The sequence below is a fragment of the Macrobrachium nipponense genome, chromosome 25 (genome assembly GCF_015104395.2).
Source record: "Macrobrachium nipponense isolate FS-2020 chromosome 25, ASM1510439v2, whole genome shotgun sequence".
Taxonomy (NCBI): domain Eukaryota; kingdom Metazoa; phylum Arthropoda; class Malacostraca; order Decapoda; family Palaemonidae; genus Macrobrachium; species Macrobrachium nipponense.
Genome location: NC_087214.1, coordinates 64049531 through 64068724, shown reverse-complemented (window position 1 = coordinate 64068724; position 19194 = coordinate 64049531). Strand labels below are relative to the sequence as shown.

At 42.3% G+C, this 19194-nt stretch overlaps 2 protein-coding genes across 6 annotated transcripts in view; one reads left to right on the top strand and one right to left on the bottom strand.

The window, feature by feature from the left end:
• LOC135199465 (INO80 complex subunit E-like) overlaps positions 1 to 7736 on the top strand; it is a 103114-nt gene extending 95378 nt beyond the window's left edge. For all 5 annotated transcript variants that reach the window (XM_064227548.1, XM_064227550.1, XM_064227552.1 and 2 more), the window contains one exon: positions 7566 to 7736. In XM_064227548.1, coding sequence (XP_064083618.1) covers positions 7566 to 7641 — 76 coding nt within the window. In that variant the 3' untranslated portion in view covers positions 7642 to 7736. The remainder of the gene's footprint in view (positions 1 to 7565) is intronic.
• Positions 7737 to 8747: 1011 nt separating this feature from the next.
• LOC135199466 (mitochondrial import inner membrane translocase subunit Tim23-like) lies at positions 8748 to 19006 on the bottom strand. The gene is made up of 4 exons (XM_064227553.1): positions 18749 to 19006; positions 12540 to 12686; positions 11470 to 11572; positions 8748 to 9753 (listed from the first exon to the last, which is right to left on the bottom strand). Exons 1-4 carry the CDS (start codon positions 18831 to 18833, stop codon positions 9462 to 9464), a joined length of 627 nt encoding a protein of 208 aa, XP_064083623.1. The 5' UTR covers positions 18834 to 19006; the 3' UTR covers positions 8748 to 9461.
• Between the last annotated feature and the right edge of the window lie 188 nt (positions 19007 to 19194).

Below are 19194 nucleotides of genomic sequence, written 5' to 3'. Positions count from 1 at the left end.
CCACGGGTCCCAAGGAAAACGATCCAAGGACCTGTGGGCAATATCCAAAAGGTAGAAGGAGGTGCCAGTGGTCTGGTTGTACCAGACCCCTGCCTTCAGTACCTGCGCCACGGAGAAGTTCTTGTGTAACTCGAGGGAGTGTACTTCTAGGTCATCTTGGTGCTGACGAAGAGTCTTCAACACTCAGCCTGGGATGTCGAGTTTCTTCAGAAAAGCCGCGGTCGCGCTTGCACAGGACAAAGCAGCATCTCCTTCGCATCGAAGGCGGTGAAGTCCATTAGGGAGGGGATTGTGAAGGACTCTAACCGATCGTCAGGGACCGAAGGGTTCTGAGTCTTCGCTACGAATTCGGTACGAAATCGAGCGTCACGAATCCTCATCCCCTGGATGCTTGACTTCGCAGGAAAAGTCATGCAATTACCTCAGAGGAAAAGAAGGGAATGGTCGTATGACCTATCCCTCTTCTCGACTTCGGTGATGTCCTGTACCCATACTGGTCTATCCGTCTGCAGCGAAGTTGTTCTTCTCGGTAGTGGATAGGCCACCGACATTCAATGGTGCGGTGCGATGGTATGGGGTACTGTGACGAAGAAAAGGCTGTTATGGAACAACCGAACTAAGTCCACAGCAAAGTTCGTAACAGACTTGGGCGCTCTGACAGCTGCCGACTGACTGCGTTCGGTAGGAGGCAAGTTGTCCAAGCACCCGAGCAAGTCACGTGACCTTCGCCTTAAAAGGGTTATGCCAAGAGACTAAACAAATAATTTGTTCGTCACCGATGCCAGAAGGCAAGGTGATGACTCTCTTAAGGCATGTGCCCAACAGGCGAAAGTCAATTGCCTTCTAGAGACCGAGGTCCCTGATGGCAAGATATCTCATAGTATAGTTGATTCTCGGCTAAGGAGAAACAACACTATGTGTCGTTGAAGACGAAGGTGTACAGAAAATGCAACCTACGTCTTCACAGCTGAACCGAGAGAAGGATTCTCAAGATTCTGAACCTGTGCTACAAAGACTGAGAACGCTAACCGCTATTCATTGCTGTCCGGTGAGGATTGTAGTTGCAATAAAAGCGGAGCGCTTTTCAGTAATGAAGACAGGGAAATACTGCCTGAAGAACTGCTTCTCATGGGCTGAACATTTGGAAGTAGAGCTGTCAGGTCGGAGAGTAGGCGATGTCTTCTGACATATCTGTTAATTCGGGGGAGAGCAATGAATAATTGCACACCTACGAATACGAGATATTTTGAAGACAAACTCAGATGTCTGCAAAAATCATTCGCATTATCGCGGTGCGATGCAGCGGGTGACTAGTACAGACTTCTGTTACCGTGCGGTAAACAGAAAGATGAAAGAGTCCAAGAGATATCTCTGTTGAAAATTCTCGCAATGTCGAAGGCGATGAAATCGAGCGTCACAGCAGTAGATGGTCCTTCATTATTGCGAGAATCCCCGTTAATCAGAGACCTAAGTCCATGATTGTTGGGCAGAGATACGGTTCGGTAGTCAATCAAACCAGGGGAGAGAGAGACGTAACCGACCGTGCATCTCCGAGACCTAGCTGATACTGAGCCGCTATCAGGCAGTTCAATACGCAGTAGCTCTCGGTGACTCGTCATCCTGAGTTGCCAGGTAATCCATTATTCCACGAAGGAATGCGTTTGGCTAGAACCATCGAGCATAAAGAATACGCTCGAGCAATATATTTTAACCGAAACGGATTTCGGTATATACAAAAGCTGATTTGGTGTTGTCATGACAATACCAAGTATCTAAAATCGAAACTGATAACTGCTGGGAGGTTGCAGGCAACCCCGAGTTGCAGTTCAATTAAGATACAATTTGTCTCTGTCACAAACCGTAGAGTTAACTACGGTATGCGCCTACCCCCCGGACAATTCAACTGTTAAAAGAATCATGTCGCGAGGGTAATATACGTAGTATATTTGTAGGTTCTGTACCACGACCTCCATCCTAAATTCTTTTCCTCTCGAGGAATGAGAATAAGGATTGGAGATCGACCGCCTTCGTTCTCTAGTCAAGAGAGTGAAGAAGTCTTTCCCAAAGGAAAGCTTCAATGGTGAACAGAATACCGAAGACGATAGTTCAAGCCAAACTGGAAGTTCCCGTCCGTTCTTCTCTATTCCAGGTTAATCGCCTACTGTGAGATACTCTTCTTTCAGCAGCAGTCTTCTTCCAAATGCTAGAAATTACAGGAATTCAAGCATAAGCAAGGTTCCCGATTATCGTGTAACAATTATCGGGGATTCTCGCTCACTTTGGACCGTGGTCTCGCCTAAGTGTTTGGAGATCGTAAAAAACTCGAACACTGAGTGCGCTAGAAATTCCGTAGAATTCTAAGCACTCTGCGAAACCCCCCACCGAATTCGTCAAACGATATCGGCTGGTGGTCCTCTCGATTCTTGTAGAAATCGAGAAAGGGGCAGGATCCCTCCTCAACGACCGGGGCTTACGTCAGGTAGGACCCGAAGGTCCCACCCCCCGGTAGCGCAGCCCCTAACGTGGGATCTTACAGAGAAATCTCTGTAGGATCCCTCCCCTTTCCCTCGTAGCCGTAAGGAGAGAGGAATGGGGGAGGAATTGGATACTGGCTCGCCTTCCCAGCGGAACTAGCAGTTGGGAGAAGAAAAAAAGGAGCAGCCATCGCCTTATGGCGATGGCCTCTCAGAGCCTGGGAAAACGTATCGTCAGGAGAAAACGTTTTCCCGAGGAGGGTTACGAACTCATACTGTAGGTAAGGGTCTGCCGCCACTGTGAACGTCGTCTGGGTGGGGCTGATCGACACCTGACAGGAGAGAGCCGATACCGTCCTCAGACTCATTCCAGTCCTCGTCGAGGTCGAAACCTCAGGAGGACCGAAGGGGTATTCAAATACGGTGTCCGAAGACACGTAGAAACGCCTCTGTCGCAGTAGAGGAGGTGAAGTAGCTTGTTCGACCGGCCAGAACTGAGAGAGCCTTCTTGTCCGGAGACGAGAGACTACCTGGTTCAACACAGTCGGCAAGCTCCGATCGCGGCAGACCCACCGTCAATTTGGGTTCCCTCTCGGGCCCCAAAACGACTCGAGCCGAGACGTGGCTCTGCTGGTGGGAGCGGCGATCCTTCCCCGAGGTCGTTGTGCTGACGAATCAGCGCCATAACCTCGGCAAAGTTCCTCTGGATCTCGGAAGTCACAGCATCTTGCAGAGTGGGACCGTTAAGCCCTTCGAACAAGAGCATATTCCGAGAACCTTCCTCCTAAGAAGGGGGAACAGCGACAGCCCTCTCGGTCTTCTCCATCCACTTGTGCATACGTCCTGGCCGGTCCAAGAACCGTGCCTGGCACGTAGGGCGTCGTGGTGGGATCATGAGGGGCGCACCCCTCACGATCACTCCTCAATACCTCGCTCCTCCCGGTGTAACCCCGAGGAGGTTGAAGGTACGGGAGAGGCAGACCTGACGCTCCCTCCTCGCTCGCTGGCAGAACCAGCAGGCTTGGAGGGCTGCAGGCGATCGTCAACCCGCGGTGGCGATCGAGCTGCAGGCCTGGTCGAACCGTCTCGCTGTGGAGAACGGCTGGACTGAGCACAGCGGCCCCGATCTCGAGTGTCAGAAGAGCTGGTGCTGGTTGCCGTACCCGATCGCTCTCTGTGAGAGCGACGGTCAGGCGACCTGCAGGCTCCACTGTCACAGTGAGACCGGTGCTTGTCCTCACGGCACGTCACGTCGCTGGTTCCAGCCGTGGCTGGCACCGGCGAACGGGAGGACCTCTTCCCAGCCTCAGCCCGTGGCCGGTCGTGGACCGTCACGTCCCCGGGTAGCCAGCTGGTCGCCGCGAGAGCGAGAGCTGGTCTGGTGAGAGTCGCGTGCCGTGAACCTGACGCTGAGCGAGCTCCGAGGTCTGGTTCCTGGCTGCACGGTCGCTGGTAGGCGACCGTACACACGGTACCTCCCGCGAACGAGAGGCCGAGACGGACCCTGATGCAGTGGCAGAACCACTGACACCAGGCGAGGAAGTACCGGTGTTAGCCGGTACCCCTCTGGTCCCCGTAGTCTTCTTCCTTGCGGAAGAAGAGACGGGCACCGCTCCCGAAGGAGCAGGAGGACCAGCGGAAGGAACCCTCCCGTCCCACCGAGGTGAGACGGGTCCCGAGAAGCTCCCGAGGGAGACTTCTTAGGAGGGGGGAGGCAACCTTCTTCTTCCTCGGCTGTGAAGCCTTAGAAGTCGAAGGGGAAGAGGCAGCAGCCGACGACGATGAAGAAGATGTAGACGACGACGACGACACCTCCTCCTCCTCTTCTTCGTCAGCTTCCTCAGGACAGACGTAAGATCTGCCATCCAGGGCGGAGCCGGGGCTGCTGTAGCCGAAGCCACAGGGCCCGGACGCACCTGTACAGACAGACCATAGTCTGGGGTAGTACCACCACGAACAGGGACGACGTCAGCAGGTATGGGCATCTCAGGAACAGCAGGCACAGCCAGCACAGCATCAGTATGGACCAGCAACTGCATGGACAGTCAGCCCAGAATCGGCAGGTACGGCAGGCAGCACCGGAAACACAGGAAGTGGAGCAGCAGCCAGCAACATCCTGGTACCGGCGGCAGGTCCAGGGGCGAGCTCTAGGGCAGCGGAAGTGTGGTCGCGGCAGCGCGGCAACCACGAGCGGCGGCGGCACGCCCCCCTCTCGGTACGGCGAACGGCACTTCACAGCGGCTGTAGGCAAGACTGTTACCACGTGAGGCGAGTACACCAGGTGAGGAGGGACGTCGTCACCTGGAGCGTGGTCACCACTCCATGGGTGACCGCAGTAGGCCCAGACATAGAACCGCAGCCCTGGACACTAGCACGCCCTGCAAATGGAAGGACGCCCATACCTCACCAAGGCCCACCCTCGTGGCAGTAGCACCTGCGGAAATAACAGTAGTAGCGGATAGGGCGAGGAGAAGAACGCAGATAACCTCCCCCCCCCCCCCCCAAGGGGAAGGGCCATCGGTGGGAGTGAGCGGTGAGGGGGGGGGGGGGGTTCTCCGTTCCCCACCCCACCCGCACAGCACCCATGTACCCAACAATAATAATAAGAGCCCGAGAGCAATCGTGCCCTCGGCCGCCCGAATGCAAGGGCATAAGGATCAATTCCCTGACTGAGCGGAACTTGAACCAAATAAATATTGATGCAATCAATAATAAAAGGAATAAAATGAAAAAGAATCTTGCATTACGATTCACTTCACAATGAATAAGGGCTTGGATCGAGCGCATTTGGCCGCCCCTCGGTACTGAGCGCAAGGGTAAAAAGGATCCATTCCCGATTATGAATGGAAACCTTGATCCATAATGAATTGATGCAATCAAAATATATATGAAAATGAAAAAGAATACTGCGCTTGCGATTTCACTTCATACAAATAAAAAGGGGAAGGATCAATTCCCGGGAAATAGCGGAAACATTGATCCAAGTAAACAATGCAATCTCAATAAAATATGAAAATGAAAAAGAACTGCACTTGCGATTTCACTTCATTCAAATACAAAGGGGAAAGGATCAATTTTCTGGGTAAGATCGGAAACTGATCCAAAATGAGTTTATGCTACAACTCAAAATAAATATATGAAAATGAAAAAGAATACTGTACTTGCGATTCCACTTCCATACAGAATAAGTTTTCGTGCCGAGCGCATTCGCTCGGCAACGAGCATACAGGTCAAAAAAAAAATATAAATGAAAAGAGCACTTACTTACGATTTTCATCTACACATTTCCAACCAAAATATACGCTCGGAGCGAGCGTTCTCCCGACCGGCGGCACCGAGCATACACAATACGAGGATCATTTCTGGGAAAATGAATTCCCGCACTTACGCCTTCAGTCCCGGCACTCGGGTAATCGGAGGGCGTGGAGAAACCAAGATCCTTTAATTCACAATTGAATTCAATGGAAATAAATATGAAATGATTGTACTTACAATTCAGTTTCACTAGATAAATAGAAAAAGAAAAACACAACCATGCGAAAGCAACGACGATGAAGCGGGCAGAGCGATGATACACGTCCACACGCCAGCAGGCCGAAAGCAAAAGTGATTTGTTGTTTACCTCCCAGTCGCGCGCGCGCGCCTGTCGGACAAGCAGTTAACTACCGAACCCCTTGTTCGAAAGCTTACGACCTATCCAGCTGCCGCTAGTACCTTCCTATTGTAAAAGGACTGAAGGTTTGTATGCCGTGTCGGAACAAAGAATTATTTTGGAAAATAATTTAGTTGCTAAAAGAAACTAATTTATTAATGGGATGATTATTATTTTTAAATATTTAACTTTGTACATAATAAGTCATAATTCATATTTCAAAAAAAAAAACATTCATAGTATTTGGAAATTTGTAAATGTGTGTATCCTAAAAATGCATTTAGTTATGAAAAGAAGAAGAAAACATTAATTAGTGAATCTAGCTCTGATAAAATTCGCGATTTTGTTAATTTTCCGGGATATATACGTAGTACTTGGGCGCCACAAAAAAAGTAAGTAAAGTGATTTATGACAGAATTTAGAGGATACTTACGTAAAAATACATCGGTAGTTTGAAGATTAACTACTAACACGTGAAAAGATAGTATGCACGAACGAGACTATGTTTGGTCATACATATTTTTTTCGTGAATGAATATACAGTGTACTTTTATGATAAAAAAAAAAAGTTACTGTACGGCTTAGAGTACCATACTGTAATATTAATGTAATCACACCAAAATAAAGTAATCATTGCATGCTGTAAACATGTAGTGTATTTTTGTCTTTTGAAAAATGCATTCCCCAAGGAATTATTCCTTGAAGAGGCTTTTTATTATGAAGATATGCCAATATTATATAAGATATGCCTTTTATTATGAATATATGACAATAATATATAAGGTAAAAATGATTTTATTAAGTTTACGCTAAGTTGCCGATCGCAAACAACAATACAATAATCTATGACAATTATCGTTTGTATGACTGCAGTGTTCAGAGAAGTTGATTATGTTATACCAAAACAATAATGAAGTTCAAATTGAAAATTAATGTTTTCCTAAATGTTATTACTGCTGTTATTACACTACTACTAATTTAACATTTCTAAAAGGTTAAGAATGACAAAGGTGCTGTTAAGCGTAACTCAATGTTTACATTTCTGCTGGCTGCTCAACTACTAGTTGATATCAATGAATAGGCTATATATTATGAAGATATGCCAATAATATATAAGGTGAGAATGGTTTTATTAACTTTGTCAGTTAGTATCATAATGTGAATCTGTTCATGCATTTGTTGGTTATTGGAACCGGACGAGGCTTAACCTACGGATTCATACCAGTGATATACTAGACTGAGAAGTGATCCAAGGAAAAACCTGCGATTAACTGAATCCGTGACTAAGCGAGGGCCCACTGTATTGGTCACTTTTCAAGAGTGGGATTTTAACGGTACTGCATTTCATTGCATGCTGTTCTTGTTACATTGCAAAATAAAAAGGTTTTGAAGTTTCATCCACATTTACAGACTAAATTATCCAATAACCTACTTTTCAGAGATCTAATGGATGATGATGTTGAAACTTCCCCAAGCAACATTGAAGAGGATGTCACTGTTGACAATTATGACTAATTGCAAGTTTTCAAAACTTCAGTTTACCAGAATTCATTTACCAACAAAATGTTTTACTATAATTTCTAGTGTAATTACATAAAATATTACTCTTATTGTATCCTAATTTTCCCTATGTATAGTGTCAGAGCAGAAACATTACTAAAATTTAAAATTGTCCAAATTTTTCATTACCATAATTCTTCAAGCTGCTTCAGTGTTTTAAATGATTACTTTCCAGCACACCAGCCAAAATTCACTTAACCCTTTTACAAAATGTGAAACAAAATATACAAAAAACTAACATTGTTAGCGTATTCAGTTTTTGCTCCATATGTCTTCATGTTAAATTTAGTTTAAACACCGCCTGGTGTGTTGACTAAAACACTTGTCACTAAACCTCTAATCCCAAAAACTGATACTTACTTTACTTATACATATGAAGCATACTGCTCCCTCACCAGCTTTAGGCTACAAACTTGTGGAGGGTTAACTACACCTCTGGGTAGTAGTGGAGCATAAAAAGAAAACTACTTTGCTTAGGGCAAAGCCTGTGTAGTCACAGCCCAACTGGTAATTAATTCTACTTCCCTGCGTTCATTAATAGAATAGTACCCCAAATCATTAAAAGCACATCAGATCTTCTAAATTAAGAGTTCACTACATGTAGTCATAGTAATACTAACATCAATACTTTTTGGTAAACAATACTCAGTTCAAGAAAGCCCCTCCACCAGGAAACAAAGCACTACTAATCTGAACTAATGGAACTCTGCCAAATTTTTCTGAATTCTAAAAATCAAGCCACCTCCATGCCAGAGATTGTCATAGCAGCAGCACATTCAGAAACTGGAAATAAAAGTAAATGGTTTAGTACAATTTACTTTAGCATGAGCAACTCAATGGGATATCAAAATACAGTGTATGAAGATACCCAGACAGCACTAAATAAAATGCCCAATTCCCATAATTTATTCAATAAAAAACCATATTTTTTCAACAAACTAAATCCATAATTATAATATACAGCTACAAAACCTCCTCTACCCTACGTCATTTTTTATAAACGCAACCATCAAACTGCATTTCTGGAATAATGCAAAAGGTGAAATCAAAATCTTATACAATTTACTATTTTTTTTTTTACTTTATCCATTTATACAAAATCCTGGCTACGATATTTACAACGTATGTACGTCAACTTAATAAAATATACTTTTATTAATTCGTGTTTGTACAACTAATCCTTTTTTTTTTTTATTTGAGATACTGTCCTTGAAAATAAAGATGGGAATAGAATGCTCTTCCCTTCCCTCTCAAATAAAACTGGAATTTTCTAAAAAGAATAGAATAGCTATTGGGAATCCAAGAAAAGCACCGTTAACTTATCCATAAAGAGCAACTACGTCTAGATGTGTAGTGTACTGCAAACAAGGATAAAACTTGTTGCTCTTTAGGATTTCACCGACAACCATTCTGCAAAATAATAGCATTTTTAAAATCTTCAATCTTGGGAATAAATACTGTATCTCGGAAAGAATGAACTAACTGGGTAGATTTTAAATCTTTCAAGACTTACGATACATCACTCCATATTTCCTCTATCAATTCAAAACATTTAATCTTTACTAAGAACATGTTGTAAAGTAACTTTAGAAGCATGATAATCATCTAAACTGCCAATAACTTACACTATATATCGATATAAACAAAACAATATTAACATTTTTATATATAGTTTCCTAAACATTGAAAGTTAGAAAGACCTAACTTGGCCATTTTATTAATTCCGTATGAAGGGAAAATTTCCAAAACTGAAGTTAATGTTCCAACATACAGTACTAGTAATTATATCTAGACCCATACTGCTCCTTCAATTTATCTCTTGATGAAAATGCCACAAAGGCAGCTGACAATGCAAGGCCAATCACACCACCAACGGCACACTTCCTTAGACCAGCCGTTGACTTGTAGAGCAGGCCTGTCAGTGTCCCAGCGCCAATTGTGTTGAGCTCATCTTCGTGGCTTCCCCGGGCATAGTAAAGCAAACATCCTAATCCAGAGTACATGAAGGCAACAACTCCCAGCATATTAGCAGATGCAGAGCCTCGTTTCATTATGTAATTAATTAATCTGTAACATAAGCAAAAAGACTTACTTGGTTAAGAATTTACAAGAACAATGTCAAGCCAGCATGAAACTGGAAAATAAAACAAACAAAAATTTTACAATATCAACAGAAGTTATTTCGACACAATGCATTTTTTACTGTTAATGCAATTCTTTGCTAAAATTTACTAAAAATTAAAGAGAAAATTAAGAGAACTTCCATCTATCTATGCATTTACTGTGGTCAGCAAAAATTTTTAAAATGCCATTCAAACAAAAATCAATCTAAGTGCCTAATGACAAAAGCAAATTATGAATATAAAATAACATACAGTAATGAAATGTACATTAATAATGTTTAAAAAATTCTCATTCACAATTTTTAACTTATTCAAAAATTAATAAGTATTAAAGGTAATGTTTTAAAAATGACAAAATATTCAACTACCAAACAACTTGTTGTGCATGTACAGTATTAGCCCTTAGCAACATCATGGGGTTGCTTTGAAGTTTATGAGGTGGGTGCCCAATTCATTTGTCACAGTTACTCACCCTATTTAACTTTTATCAGTGCCTTAAAACAAATTAACAAAGTACAGTAGTCAAAGGCATTATTCATGTCTAAGAACATACTGACACCCCAGCCACAAAATTGTTATACACTAAAAACAAAATTACAATATGTCTGGCAAAGATAGATTCTGAAACCACTAACAGCTTTTGAATTTTCATAGTAAATACTAAATAATGGCTAGTTACATGTACCAGAAAGTTATCAAGTATGTTACCACTCACTGTAAACACAGTATCAAAACATACTGTACTAAAACTAATTTCACATTTATAGAAAGCACTTCAAGTTCTATGGCAGATGAAAAATTTCAGATTGTATGTCAACTACAAATGCACAGAATCCAGTTTGCCTAACAGAAAATCAACCAGTTACATAATCTCTGCTTTGAAACCTACAACATAACCTGTGATTTCCTAGGCAATTTCCTTACTACCCATGATCAAAGACTGCAATACAACTTCTCCAAAGTTCTCTCTATACATATATGATATTTTTGCCTCTAGTACTAAACACGAATAGTTAACAACTACCTTTCAAGCTTCAAGAGATGCAAAATCAATTTAATAACAACATTAACTATATTAAAATAGACATGGGAAGAATTCAGGTTCCAGTTAATAATAATAAAAAAAAAAAATTTAAAAATCCTTGAACTAAGGACCATTCATTGCATGGTACCTTGAAAAATGGAAAAAATCAACTTAAGTGGCAGCTAGTTTTTGACAAAAATAACCTGTTGCCAATGTACAATTAAGCTAACTTGTTTGTGAATGCATATTTGTATTGATCACAGCCCATGAAACTCTTAGCCACAGTAGTGGTGGCCTGTGTTGTAGTACCAATAGCGGTAACAGAAGTGCGATTATGGGTAAATATAACCTTATATAAAATAAAAACTACTGAGGCTAGAGGGATGCAATTTGGTATGCTTGATGATTGTAGAGTGGATGATCAACATACAAATCTGCAGCCCTCTAGCCTCAACAGTTTTTAAGATCTGAGAGCAGACTGGAAGCGCAGACAGACATACAACGCCAACATTTTCCTGTCTTATCGCAAATTCAGTTTACTCGGTTACAAGATTTAAAGTAGTACTAAAGAACGTTAGAAAAAGAAGTCGGGTCCGAAGCCCATGAAATGTGAACAGGAGGATGATTTTGACTTACTGTGTACGTCTAATCTTCCCAGTGTGTCCAGCAGCTGCCGTTTCCTGAATACCTCTATATAATCCTTGAGTCCCGCCTAAACTAGCTCCAATTAAACACATACCTGGAAAAAAATACATTTTACTTTATTGAACCTACCAATGTTTTCCAAGGAAAACAAGGCAAATTTCAATAATGACACACAAATATATTTCTGCAATGAAAACTCCATCAATAAATACATGGTAGACTTTAAACTTTACTTTGCAGTGTCTACATTTCAACCATCTTAATAATCTTTAAGACATGTAATACCTAAAACTTAATCTTTAGGCACCGATTACGCACAAATATTTCTTCTTTGAAGATGATCACTTGTGATATGTAGATATGGAAAAAGCACGACGAAGACCAGTTTGAAGGCCCAAAACATTAAGATAAAAAGACATAGATGAAGACCTAGACTTGGCAATAGTTATGGCAAGAATGGAGAAAATAAATTTTCAAATCCTCTCTCATGTAAAATCTAACACACAAACAGCATTAACAAGAAATCTACTACTGTATAACCTCTAAAGTAAACAATGCCTACATGCCATGCCGCATGAGGTGCACTGATGGGACTAACCCCCTACACGGCTTTTCCTGTTATCAAATACTACGTACATTGAATTTCTTTGCAACAGCCTTGCAAGTGTGGCAAACTTACCATCCAAAATGAAATCTCCATTAATATATCATGGAGCAGAGTAAATGTACAGCATACAATAACTAGCATCATCATAACTCGTCATACATTTTTTCTCCGAGATGCTTGAAACTTCCCAGATCAGCTTCAAGCAATCTCAATTTAGATACCAAAGGCCATTTTATCAAGAAAATGGTTCACAGACGGTTTAGTGCATATCAACATACACGTGTGTGCAAAGTGATAAAAAAATTTAAGTCATGTTCTGTGACTAAAACACCTTGACCATTTAGGTGCCACGACAAGAAGGTAATCTGCAAGTTGCTAACCACCAGTTTAATTAAATTTTATATCAATGTCAAAAACATAGCCACATAGTAAACACAGAACAATTAAACTTTACCTCCTATTTGTGAAAATGCTAATTCAAATCTTCCTCGTTTCTGTGACGCTCCCTCTAAGGATATAAACTCTGGTTGACTAGTTTGTAGATAAGCAGGATCAAAGTTCAGGTATGGAGAGAGTTGTGACATTCCAGGACTAGATGTTACTGAAATAAAACTCCAATTTTAGTACATGAAAATTGTTTGAATTCAGGTAAAATTGACCCTTGGACAGTTTGAATTACATAACTTGATACACTGAATGGCTAGAAAAAATATAAAAACAAGACATATCAACACAGTCATGTTCAGTACATGACATGAGGGTAGAGCATGTAGTCTTTAAAACCAACATACAAAGTAAGTTCAGATAATCTTTTGAAAACAAGTGTGCCAGACAATACCCCTATAATATATAGGGCATTTAACTGCATTTGGGTAACAACTAAAATTGCAAACAGTAATCTACTAAATATACCTACTGACAAGATTCTTTAACATCAAACTTAAAAGTCATTTAGTACCACCATAACATCAAACTTAGTCATTTAGAACCAACAGAGTTCAAAGTAGTCATTCCCAGGCTATACCAAATATGACACATTTTCTAAGACAATTTGTATTTTTCATAGCTAAAAACCTTAGGTCTTAACAATAGGATAATTTCTAGCGCCTAGTTGGATCTGGTTAAAAAACAGATGAAAGCAATTAATCTTGTGATATCTGGTAACGCACTCGTAGATCAGGTGAAGGATGGTCGAAGACCATTCACCTATTATCACGCATCAGTCTTCCCAACTCAGGATGTCTCAACATACAGAGGGGCGGCTAGAGGCGGCCAGTATAATGTTAAGACCTCAGGTTTGCAGCTGTGAAAAATACAAATTGTCCTAGAAAATTTGTCATTTGTTCATACGCAAACAAACCTTCGGTCTTAACAATAGGATAAGACTCATACTTGGAGAGAGGTATAAGACATCCTGGACTGGCTGGGGGACTACCCACCAGTCCAGCTCTCAAAAGGAATGGTTTTTGGAGAGGGACTGAAGCCCATTGAGAAGCTAGATAAATTGATATCTAACCACTTAGACCCTGAGTGACGTACAATGATATATGGGATAACCATTGTATAGAGAACCCAAGAGAAACTTTGACCGTCCAATAACAAAAAAGGACACCAGGGTTTGTATTACTCCCAACCCCTCCCAAGGAGTGGAGCATATGCTACCAAATAGCGGGTAAGATATTTGTATAGTACACTACCACACTATCAGTACGACTACCTTACTCACCTGTATCAGACCAGTCCAGCGAGTGATGTTCTATTCCTTAAACCGCCCGAAGGAAGAAGGAAAGGCACAAGAGAAAGAAGACCAGCCAACTCACCATTCTCTCATCCACACATTCATCTTAGGTAAGATACAAAGGTGCCCTGTTAAGGTCAACCATGAGTTACACAACCTGTAGGGCAGCCACCACAGGACCCAGGGAAACCATGTCCGCAGATCTGTGGGCAACATCCTTAAGATAGGAGGAGGTGAAAGTGGACTGGTGTAACCAAGTACCAGCACCCAGCACTCTATGTACAGCAAAGTTCTTTTTGAAAACCAGAGAGGGAACAATACCCCTAACATTCATGCGCTCTAGCCTGCACAGACGTGGTGGTCTAATCATCAAGAGTCAAGTATGCCTGTCTGATAGCCTCCCGTATCCAAAAAGAGATAGTATTCTTAGACACCTCTTTCTTTGCATGGCCTGTGCTAACAAAAAGTCTGCAGCAGTCTGGTCTAAGGTGCCTAGTCCTTTCAAGATAGCAACGCAGGGCCCGGAACAGGGCACAACAAAAGCACTTGAGCATCGCCACCCACACAGTCAGTCAGTGATGGAATGGAAAATAAAGTGAACCTGTCATCATCCACAGAGGGATTTTGGGTGTTCACAGACACCACTGATAATGTAACAACAACTACATTGCTGACTGGCACATTTCCCTGAAGGAGATTCTGTTAACATGTGACCATTTGGCTAAAACAAAATTTTCATAATGACATTTATTTTTCAAATACTTCCCTCTCTATTATGACAGCTGTAGTGCCGTATTAAACAGGAGGACGGGAAAAAAAAAAAAAAAAAAAAAAAAAAAAAGGTTGATTTACTTTGAATCATCGATTCACACATCCCTTCCAGATGGATTGAACATTCATAGTTTGCGATTCAATTATTCCTTCTGCCTACATGAGTGGGGAGATATAAAAAATTAAATTTTATTAAAAATATCTCTTTGAAATTAATCTTGCCTCCATATTATGATGGCTTATTGCCGCACTGAACTAAGGCGGTGAGAAAGGTGCAAGGACATTTAACAACCCAAAGAAAACCATAAAATTCCACCAGGAACAAGATGCTACTTAAATATGTTTAGCACCCATCTGCTGGTAGTACTGCTGCCAAGCGAGGACTAATTCATTAGGTTGCAAGACCTCCGGACAATGCTGAAGGTTCCCTGCTGGGGACAACACTCACACTCCAATGCAAGTGGGACACATGGCCTTGTGCCTAGGCTACCAGAGCAATATAATGGTAAAAGAATGAGGGCTCTCGCCTAATACAACATGGGTACTTTCATAATCCCCAAAAATTCAACAATTTGCTAACTAAATAGGAAATGTTACAGTACAGCTATCATAATTGTTCAGGAGAGGAGTTCCCCTGCCATAATAAGGAGCAAAAGAGCTCTGCACAATTCATATTGGATTTCCACATCTTGCAGACAGTGCAAGGCAAATATGTACAGTTATGCCTTCACCAGGCCACACCGGCAAAATAAAAAAAAAAATAAAAAGGTCACCACCACTCGCACATCATGGAATTTACTATACGCTGATGGTAAGTGTGTCGAGTCTAGACTTGTGTGATCTTCTCTGACCAGAGCCTTGGAAAAACAAGACATACCATCCTTTGATAAAGTAATTCATTACCCAAGGCCACAAAAAAGGTGGTTGGCATTCTGCTAAATTTCCCCATTGAGAGCGCTCTGACTGAATATAGGGAAGTTTCTTCCCAAACTGGACAAAATGGGGATCACAAAAGATTAAAGCAGAGGACGAGACAAAATCACTCTTGACCCTGAAAAGGGGTCGAGATGAGGTTAAGAGAAACTGTCTTCACTGTCAAAATCCATAAGGGAGGTCATATGAGCTCAAGGGCTCAAATGGGGGCATGCGTAAATACTTGCGCACCATATCCAAATTCCACCCCGAGGGTTAATTTGGAGACTTAAAACTATTAACTGGAATCTGATGGCCTCCTTAATATTCATGTTAGACAAAATATCTACGACAGTATACCTCAATACAGCAGCTGCTAACGTGAATCAATGCCCTTCAATGACTGAGAGACAAATGTCTGTTGTAAGGTAGGATGTAAAGAAAGAATCTAATGGTATTCACAGAGGTACAAGTGCAGGAGAGCACATTAACCCATCTCGGGTCCATTGCATCAGTCCTCTCTTGAAAACCTACAGAACAGGTTGTGCTGCTGCACTCTGTCTAGAAGCCCGTCGTTGTCACTTTAAAATCCAGTCGGCAGGCCATAACCCGCCCAAAATCCCATTCATGTGTTTCTTTACTTTGCTAGGTTAGGGGTCCTCAGTTACCCGAATGCCTACAGATAAGGTTGTGCTGCTGCACTCTCTCCCTAGAAGCCGGTTGTTGTCACTTGATAAAACACTCGGCAGGTTATAACCCACCCAAAACCCCATTCATGTCTTTATTCTTTAATTTGCAATGTTTGGGGTCTTAAGTTACCCAAGTGCCAAATATTTAGCGTGTATCCTGACATCTGAATCGCGTAGCACCGGCCAATATTTTGATACCGAAATTAACAAAGCCCATACCTATTCCAGATAATATTCTTCAGCCTAGACAGTGTTACTTTCTGAATACAGGCCCAGAAAACATTAATAAGCAAAGCTATTCTGCTACTAAGTAAAATAGGCTAAGCTATTCTGCTACCAAGGCAAAAAAAAAAAAAAAAAAAAAATCCTTGGGCCATGCCTAAGGTTAGCTGACATTTACAGTAAAGTACAATTAAAAACTACTAATTTGAATATATAGTCTATAACTGTAGCCTACAATAGCCTTTTGGGAAGTAATGCAGTAGGGTAAATGACTGAACGGCGACACCGTGGCCACCTCTCTCGAAACGCGAGCGTAGAGGTCTTGATGTGCTGCCTGGATAGGCCACAACTCTTGACATGTGCTCATGGTAGTGAATTAAACTACTTTTTCGGGAAGGTGGCTGCATTAGGGATCGGTGGCCTCTCTGTCACCGCTTGGTCATTTACCCTACTATATTTTACTAAAAGAAGGTTAAAACTGTTTAATGATGGTTAGGATATTGTACAGGCTTTTTTTTTTTTCAGTATACATGGGGAAAATAGACTGCTTATAAATAAATAAAGACATATCACATTTCAAGTTATATTTGCATTTAGAATGCCTTACTTTAATTTTGGATTATGTTTTAGTCATGCAGCCCACTTGCAACAGATGTTCATCAGACAAGTGTTTGTCAATCTTAGTATACATCTTTCCATAAGAGCTACGATACATTAGGATCATGATTTAAAGGATTAAAGATCCCTAAAGGAAAAGTCTACCAGTCAGGCATGGTTAGGACGACCGACTGAGTTTAGATGAAAGCCTAGGCATGGGACTCCATTCCTTGGCCTACGGTAAATGACCGAGAGGCGACATAGTGGCCACCTCTCCTGGAACACTGGTATGTCGCCACCTCTCCTGGAACACTGCCACTAACCGATAAAGCACTTTAATTATGCCATTACTTCTAATTTAAGAGAAAACTTACTTCAAGAGTAGAGGTCATATTGTGCTTGCCATGATGCGACAACACTTGGCTGATGCTCAAGGCAGCAAATTCAAGTAATTTTTTGAAGAGGTGGCCACTATGTCGCCGCTTGGCCACTTCACCTATTACCAGTTATGTAACACCTGCTGCTTGTTGTGTGTGCTGGCCTACGATTGCAAAGATAAAGGTTAGGATGCAACGCCTTAACTGGCTTTGCAACGGCTTTGCTCTTAATGTTTTATGACAGGTCTAGGCCTCAGATTACCTTAGCGTAAGCCGTTATCTTAGTTACTACAATGTGAATTACAACTCTAATACTTTGCATTTTATTGCTGCTTGGCCTACACCTCGAACTTTTTACATATTCATGTACATATTGAGGTAGATCTAGGGTACTTATCCGCGGCAGCCTAGACTATGGCAGTTGCGGTTTTTCTATGCAGTTTTACCTACTGAACAAGAATTTAAAGTAATATTTATTCGGACGACTGTAATTAACCCCCAGGGGCCAGTATTAAACACGGCGAAATACATTGGACGCCCCAATCCCTATGGGGTATTTCTACAGAAGCTGTCCGCACAGACTACAAGGAACGTAACCGCGGATACGATATCCACTTGGGATTGGGGCATCCAATGTATTTAGCCGTGTTTAGCACTGGCCCCTGGGGGTTAATTACAGTCGTCCGAATAAATATTACTTAAAATTCTTGTTCAGTAGGTAAAACTGCATAGAAAACCCGCCACTGCCATAGTCTAGGTCGCCACGGATAAGTACCCTCCCTAGATCTACGCCTAGTGGATGTCGTATCCGCGGTTATGTTCCTTGCAGTCCGTGCGGAATGCTTATGTAGAAATACCCATATTAATTCATATAATTAACCCGTATCTGTTTTTCGCTCCCACGACCCCCCGAAAATTAAGGTCTCTTCCTCCTGGTAGAGGTCTTGTCACTCGGGAAATTAGGCTACCCCTATATTGGTAGGACCACAGGTTGGAGATCCACAGACATCTTTAAGAGAATGAAGGTACTATGACTGACATGTTCTTGACATAAATATGACCAAAATAAGACCAAACTGGGCACAAAATCTACCAATTGGGGAAATTACTACACACACTTCGTAAAGGAAGGTGGGGGGAGGGGGAGGAAACTACGCACACGTAAATTGTCAACATGGGGGGAACAAAACTATACAAGGTAAAGATGACATAAGCAACTAGGGAAACTACTATAGACTACGCAGAGGGGGTTGGGGGAGGGGCGAGGAAACTACGCACACGTAGTAATTGTCAACAACGGGAGGGGGAAACGAGAACCAAAACCACTACTTTAGGGGCCTTATGTATAATTCCTCACGTGGAACATTCATCCCGGGGTCTGAAGCGCCGTAGGATGGTCTGACTAGCCCCAGGATGCCTCCGCTCCTGTTGTCCATATTCATTTTTTGAAAAAACTATATATCCTTCTATGTCACACTTATCAATCAAGGACAGGCTCGTCTTAGTCGTCGTCGGCTTAGCCAGGATCAAAACAACGAACGGCGGAGGTGAGGGAGGAGGAGCAGGGGCACCTCTCAAGGGGAACCGTCTGCTACGCAAGGAACGTAAAGCGACACTGAATGAACCACTCCCCTATTCACGAACGTCACCCGCCGTATAGGCGGCGTGTGGCAACTCTCCGACCAATCACGCGCCAGGATTTCCCCTAGACGCTTCCTTTCCCCGATTCTAATTGGCTGGCTGGTTTCGTCCGCTTGGTGGAATTTTATCAATTCGGCCATTAAAGTAAATAAACGGCAACTA

Coding starts and splice junctions, on each gene's coding strand:
- LOC135199466 (XM_064227553.1), bottom strand. CDS start 18,833: ATGAATATGGACAACAGGAGCGGAGGCATCCTGGGGCTAGTCAGACCA. Junction 11,573..12,539: donor AGCATTTTCACAAATAGGAG/GTAAAGTTTAAT, acceptor ATTTTTTTCCAG/GTATGTGTTTAATTGGAGCT. Junction 9,754..11,469: donor GGGAAGATTAGACGTACACA/GTAAGTCAAAAT, acceptor CTTATGTTACAG/ATTAATTAATTACATAATGA.